Raw genomic sequence first — 6221 nt, 5'->3', positions numbered from 1 at the left:
GAGTGAGGTCGTACAGATACCTGCAGGTCTGCGTGCGGCACGTTAGAGATCCTCTACCGAAACACGTGCACGAGCACCACCATACCTGCCGCACCCTGAGGAGGTCCTTCACCGAGAGCTGCAGGAAGATATCGACCAGGACATCGCCGTCCACGTCGGTCAGAGCCAGCTCGGCCATGTCGTTGGTGTGAAAGGACAGGGGAGCCAAGCAAGACTCGGAGGTCGGGAACATGCCGAGCACCGGCTGACATGAGGCTGACTGGGACTGGACCGCCAGCTTCCCGGAAGACCTCGAACATGGACCTTCCGCGGTCGTGTCAGCCACGATCGGCGTACAAGGCAGTTTCGCATGGCCGATGAGGCGGACAAGAAGGCGAAGCTTTCCTCTTCTGGAGCGCATCCGGCCAAGTCCGGCGTGGCAAGCACAACTGGAGACGCGAAGGAAACTGTGGCGTTTCCAGCGTGGCCGGGCGTAGCATGTTGTGGTGCTGGACACAGAGAGAAGAAAGCGACGGACCGAGCCTGGCGTTGTGGCGGCCACGTGGGTTGCGCCGTGATAGATGATCAACTCATCCAGAGCGCTGTCTTCGTGTCCACCGTGACCTTGCCGATTTTGCCATCGGTGTCTAGTCCGCCATCTGTCCCCGAACTAACAGCCTAGTGGAGCTAAGATGGCCCTTTTCGTGTGGACAACCCCTCGACCGGACATCCATGCTTCCTTCCAGGCCTGGGAAGCCTCTTGGGACCACGACTTCAAACGCAACTACGAACCGCCAGACCGTCTACCCGAGTCCGGCAGCCTCTCCCGTCTGATCCGAAGCAGCTCTATATCGTTGCTAAACTCAGACCATTCCGTCATGTTCACGGAGCAGGTGGCCACAAATCTCATGGGCACCCAAGTCAAGCTCTCGGTGATGGCCGCCCAAGTCTGGGAAAGCTTCGAGGTCGACTGGAAGCGAGCCTCTGATGCACGACGAAGAGCCTGCATAGAGAAAGGCGTTTACTGCTCCGCGCTGTCGGCCCCGCCGTCTCAGGCGGAAACCGAGAGAAAGTGGTGCCCAGAAACGTCGGTCAATCATCTGGCTTCGGATGGCGGTCAGGGGTACCTCAACCTGGTGATGACTCTGACATTGCCAGGGCATGTCATACACGCGGGACACATCGCACCGATTCTTCCGTCGCATCCTGCCATCGACCGGGTCAGCAACCTTTCCACGTACGAGCGCAACACTCCCGGCTTCAAGGCAGCTCTGCGAATATGGACTCTTTGGAGGGCCTATCATTTGACCCGTGTCGTCACCGATATATTCCTCGTATTCGTAAGCCTTTCTGCTTGCATATCCACAGACCCTTCCCTAACTTCGCGCGTATAGTACGAAAGACACGACGAGGTCACCAAACCTGTCTCAATGGACAGCCTCAACTCCTCGATGCGCACGGCCTTGCGGCACATCACAGCCTCTCTTTCCCCAGATGCAGCGAAGAAACTTGTCATCGCATTCAAGCAGACCCACCCAGAAGCAGCGGGCCCCAGGAAAGGTCCTTCAGGCACCCCTTGCCATACTTGCGGCACTGCCTCGACTGGTGCGCAGCAAGGTGGCGCGAAGCTTCGGACCTGCAGTGCGTGCCGCAAGGTGAACCGGTTCGTATACTACTGCTCGTCGTGAGTGCCGTTTCCTACCGCCCAAACATGTGGGAGAGCGCCAGAAAAAACTCATCCTCGCCGTGGCAGGGAGTGCCAGCGTCAAGACTGGAAGCACGGGAAACCGTACCCGCACAAGACGATCTGCGGAAAGCTCCGCAGCGAACAGGAGATCGAGGAGCTTTCGAACACGAAAGGCTTCTACTCTGCCGAAGAACTCATGCCGAAAGCGGAGCCGTCGTTCCGGCGGTCGACCGCCCTCAACCGTCAGATTTCTTGTCTGGCGGCAGACATCCGGCTGGATTATGTCGTACGTGACATGCCCTATGTTTTGACCCATCAGACATGACGTTCACGTTCGACGGCGTAGCTCTTCGTTTCAGACGACGCGGCTCCCGGCGGACAAAAGCGCGTCCCCGTGACTTTCGTCTTGTCAAGAAGGGCGCTGTTCATCCTGCACCGCTACCGAGGCAAGCGCTTCGAATTCTCCATGCCGTGCACAGACACACCTGACCTGACCACGGCCATCTCAGCGTTCAAGACCGGCGACGCCTGGTCCGTGCGGGTCATGTACGCGCTGCTGCTGGGGGGCATCGAAGGCGAGCCGTCGCCCGTGTTTTCGGACACGCCGATCGCGCCGTCGCTCATCCGCGCGCAACTCGAGGAGGAGTTCGCGACGACGATCGACAGCACGCCGCTCTCCAAAGTGAATCAACACCGCCTGAGCTTCAACGCGACGGCCGAGGAGATCGGGCTCATCGACCGCACGTTGGACAGGCTGAGCCCCCCGGAGGAGATGGGGGAGTTGAAGCAGCTTCTGAAGACGCATGGCCCGACGCCGTACCTGATGAAATGAACGGATGTCGGAAATGTGTGTAGATGCGACGTGGGCGGTGGTCGAAAGCACCTTGTGTAACTGTGCTCAGTATTGGACGTCTTGCTTGGGCGCGTGCATGATGGAGACCGCTTCGAAGATTCCGTGAGGTCAACTTGCGTCGTCCATAGACGTGCAGCGGGATGTGTGTGCCAAAACGTGCCGGAAGGTCAGGTATTATCTGTACATGAAGCCCTAGTACAAGCACACAAGCGTCACCTGACGCAGTGCCAGCGAATTCGTCGATGTCTTGCTGCCAGAGATATTGGAGCGGCCCGCCCAAGTGCATAGAGCCGTGCGACGAGCTCATCCACTCTGGCGTTACTTCAGTTTCAAATTGCGGCCAGCCAGATATTTGAGAAACTGGACATGCGAGATGGTCCTGGGAACTTGGAATGCGCAGCCAAGTCCGACGATATGTCAAACCTTGAGGTTTTGAGACGTCGTCTGCTATCCTAGGACGTGTGAAAGCCAGCTGTGCGACGTTGTGCGGCAGCTTCATGCGCAGATTCCACCACTTGAGCATGCCTCGCGGTCTAGCGTAAGATGTAGACCGAGTCCATTGCACGTCCTTCAAACGTTCGTTCTTTGGTACGTCCCACAAAAGCCAGCCTGAATGCCGGCAAGCACGAAAGGGCATCAAGGGACTGCACACCGATTACTTACTTTCAGGGCATGTGGGTAAATACACGAGTTATACAAGCTGTGCTCTAGAAGTACGAACAACTTAAATGCTCTGTACACTACTGATAGTCGCGCTTGATGATATCACACGCTGTTGGAAAGGCACATTTCAGCAATCGACCACAGTTCCGCACGGCACATAAACCTGACGCTCCAAGACGTACCCATCTCCGCAATCGCGTACACAGTGCCTTGAGGGTGAACGACCGTTTCAATCGGAAGAATAGACAAGTCAACAACGCGGATGTTCTTGGTACCGTATACTTTGAGTCGCGCATCAACGACGCCACCCTTGTCGCGAGGCAGCATTGACATGCTTCCAGCCGTGTCTATGTGGGTCGACGCGGTCAGCTGCCCACCACCGTACCAACCTAATGGTACGTACGAAAACCCGAATACGTGTTCTTGCGAACAAACGCTGTACGTCGCGACTCAGCACCTGCTCACTCAGAACTGCCGAGGACGAGCACGTACCGTACATCTCCTCGTCGGTGCTCACACCCGGCCCGGGGGCCTGTTCTTCGAAAACGAGCGACTTGAATGGCTCCGTCTGGGCCACCTTGCGAGCAAACCTGGTTGCGTCGACCATGACGTCCAGATCGATGTCCTCCTCGTAATAGCGCGGATCGATCGCCGGCCACGCCTTCGGGTCAGCAGACTGGACGTGGATCGTCCCGCGCGTGAATGGCCGACCAACGATCAGAAAGAGGGTAAGGTAAGGCTTGTCGGACTCCGGCGCCGGCCCAAGGATCGAGTACGGCAGGAACATGATCTCGAAGTCGGGTACCTTGGGGTTCGCAAGCAGCTCGAGCTGCTTCTCATACGACGCCTTGAGTCCGGGAGGGTAGTTGCCGTTTGCGATCTTGGCACGCTGCTTCTGCGCGAGCTGCTCAGCGCGTTCTGAAGCGATCTGGATGGGCACATATGAGAGGCCGTCCAGAATAAGGCGAAAGGGATCCTTCAGACCGCTACGAGAAGCTTTCACAACTGTGGACCTATAGGCTAGCGCATTAAACTCACAATTCCACTCGGAGTTTTTCGGCAAACTCCTCGTTATTGAGCATGTCAGATGTGACCAGGCCGCGGTCTTCAACCATCTCTGCAAAGAACATTAGCATCGCATCGAACGGACATAAAGTGAAAAGCTGACTAATCAGGCTGTTGGCCATTGTAATATGTTCCTGCACGTTCGTGCCTACTGAAGGCAAGTCCAGCTGAACAGGAATGCCTAGAGGCTCGAGGATATTCCGGTCACCAATGCCACTGAGTTCCAATACCTGTGGTGACTTCACAGCGCTGCAAGGTAATGTCAACGTACAGAAAGTGCCACGATTTCGGGAATACGTACCCAGCAGAGACAATGACCTCCTTGCGCGCATAAACCTTGTGTACCTGCTCACCATGTTCGAACTCGACCGCAGTTGCGACCACCTCGTCTCCGTGTTTGGAGGTGATGATCTTGTACACATACGCATCCGGCAGGACTTTGAGGTTCGGACGATCGAGCACAGGATAGAGGTAGCCCTACAGGCACGCACATTCAGCACTCGAGACGCGACAAAGGGCGGATCGGCTACATACATTGACGGCATACACACGTTCCAGGCTCTCGGGGTCCACACTCGAGACGCTCTTCCACGTCCCAGTGACATTGCCGTCGAGCGCCGTGCTTATCGTATCGACGCCATTCTCTGCAAGAGACTACAGGGCAGCGATCAGCGGTGCATCTCTGGGCCAGACCACGACTGCAAGACGCACGCGTTGCCAGGCAGCGTCGGCGCCACAGCTGTCCCGTCCGAACGAGAGCGGAATCGGGCCGTCATGCCCCACGGCGTCTGACTTGTACAGATTCTTGAACTCGCTCCGCTCGTTTGGGTCTGGCGGGCAGAATCGTTGCGCTTTCTTCGCATACTTGTGAAAGCTCTCCCAATTCCAGCCCTCGTTGCCAAGTTCGCACACGGCTAGTGTGGCAGTCCGGTGGTCAGGCTTATTGAATCAACTCGACGCGTTTGGAAGCATACCATCTATCTCTTCACGCTGTGGCAGATTCCATGCTAGCCCATTGATTTGGGACGTACCGCCGAGACCACGCCCTCTGTTCGGCGTGTGAATAGTCAGACAAGGGCTTCCTTGACTAGACGATGATATGACGTGCCTGGGGAACATCGTGGGCTCCCCGTGTAGGCCTGGTTGTGGCGTTGTGAGGTACCCCCAGTTGTATTCGGGGTCTATGAGGGTCTTAGGCCATTGAGTAGGGTCAGCTGAAGATATTTCGTTGGTGAGCGGCGAAAACTTAGGCAATATATACATACAAATCATCGGGTCGTCGAGGTGGGCGGGGCCTGCCTCCAACAAAGCGACAGACATGTTCGGGTTTTCGCTCAGCCTGGCTGCCACAACGCAGCCTGCGGTCTGATAAACGGGACATGAGCAGCACACTGCGAGAACTTCGTATTTGAATACATACACCGCCGCCTGCAGCATACTGATGAGACATATGAGAGCATGTGGCGAGAACGATGTGCAACGCACCGATGACAATGAAATCGAACTCTTTCTCTGAAACGTCGGCAATCCTAGCTAGCTTCTGCTCCATGGTGTAGCAGTGTAAAATGCGGTCAGTGGAGATCAGAAACAAGGCGCAGATGCGACGACTTTGCGGCCCTTAAGTTATACGGGACTGCTTCCAGCCATATCAGGAAAGTCACCGGGTCAGCGTTAGCAGGTTTCACAGTTCAAACACCTATCACTACGGGCATGAGCTAATTTTAGATCACCTGAAATGTCCTAGTCAAGCCATCAAAACTGTTTCATTTTCGAAGGCTTAACCGGGGCTTTCTGGTGTCCCAAAATGATAGATTTGCTACCACTTTTGTAGCCATTTGCGGTGCAGGAAAATGATAAATTTTGTGTAGCCTGAAATGAACCTGAAATGACTCAATATGGCTACATTTCAGTACAGCAAAGAGTTCATGTTTCAGGAGACTTTGTGGCGCATTTCAGGACATCTGAAAGAACATA

General features: G+C 55.7%; 3 protein-coding genes across 3 annotated transcripts; 2 read left to right on the top strand and 1 right to left on the bottom strand.

The window, feature by feature from the left end:
- Nucleotides 1-671: 671 nt before the first annotated feature.
- Nucleotides 672-2000, top strand: PHACADRAFT_154854 (uncharacterized protein; the record flags this gene model as incomplete). Its single annotated transcript, XM_007402476.1, has 3 exons — nucleotides 672-1319; nucleotides 1392-1663; nucleotides 1733-2000. 3 exons carry the CDS (start codon nucleotides 672-674, stop codon nucleotides 1989-1991), a joined length of 1179 nt encoding a protein of 392 aa, XP_007402538.1. The 3' UTR covers nucleotides 1992-2000.
- A 16-nt stretch (nucleotides 2001-2016) lies between these two features.
- PHACADRAFT_179394 (uncharacterized protein) lies at nucleotides 2017-2616 on the top strand. Its single transcript, XM_007402475.1, has one exon. The coding sequence runs from the start codon at nucleotides 2133-2135 to the stop codon at nucleotides 2496-2498; it is 366 nt and encodes a 121-aa protein (XP_007402537.1). The 5' UTR covers nucleotides 2017-2132; the 3' UTR covers nucleotides 2499-2616.
- A 535-nt stretch (nucleotides 2617-3151) lies between these two features.
- PHACADRAFT_132105 (uncharacterized protein) lies at nucleotides 3152-5924 on the bottom strand. Its single transcript, XM_007402474.1, has 12 exons — nucleotides 5719-5924; nucleotides 5513-5612; nucleotides 5341-5461; nucleotides 5222-5295; nucleotides 4959-5161; nucleotides 4782-4901; nucleotides 4549-4724; nucleotides 4221-4496; nucleotides 3675-4168; nucleotides 3586-3618; nucleotides 3365-3529; nucleotides 3152-3291 (listed from the first exon to the last, which is right to left on the bottom strand). Exons 1-12 carry the CDS (start codon nucleotides 5794-5796, stop codon nucleotides 3260-3262), a joined length of 1872 nt encoding a protein of 623 aa, XP_007402536.1. The 5' UTR covers nucleotides 5797-5924; the 3' UTR covers nucleotides 3152-3259.
- Between the last annotated feature and the right edge of the window lie 297 nt (nucleotides 5925-6221).

Source organism: Phanerochaete carnosa, assembly GCF_000300595.1.
Source record: "Phanerochaete carnosa HHB-10118-sp unplaced genomic scaffold PHACAscaffold_180, whole genome shotgun sequence".
NCBI classification, from domain to species: Eukaryota; Fungi; Basidiomycota; class Agaricomycetes; order Polyporales; family Phanerochaetaceae; genus Phanerochaete; species Phanerochaete carnosa.
Note: the sequence above shows the minus strand (reverse complement) of the source record. Positions and strands in the feature narration are given on the sequence as shown.

Coding starts and splice junctions, on each gene's coding strand:
- PHACADRAFT_179394 (XM_007402475.1), top strand. CDS start 2,133: ATGCCGTGCACAGACACACCTGACCTGACCACGGCCATCTCAGCGTTC.
- PHACADRAFT_132105 (XM_007402474.1), bottom strand. CDS start 5,796: ATGGAGCAGAAGCTAGCTAGGATTGCCGACGTTTCAGAGAAAGAGTTC. Junction 5,462..5,512: donor CCTCGACGACCCGATGATTT/GTATGTATATAT, acceptor AAATATCTTCAG/CTGACCCTACTCAATGGCCT. Junction 3,292..3,364: donor GTACGCGATTGCGGAGATGG/GTACGTCTTGGA, acceptor CCTTTCCAACAG/CGTGTGATATCATCAAGCGC.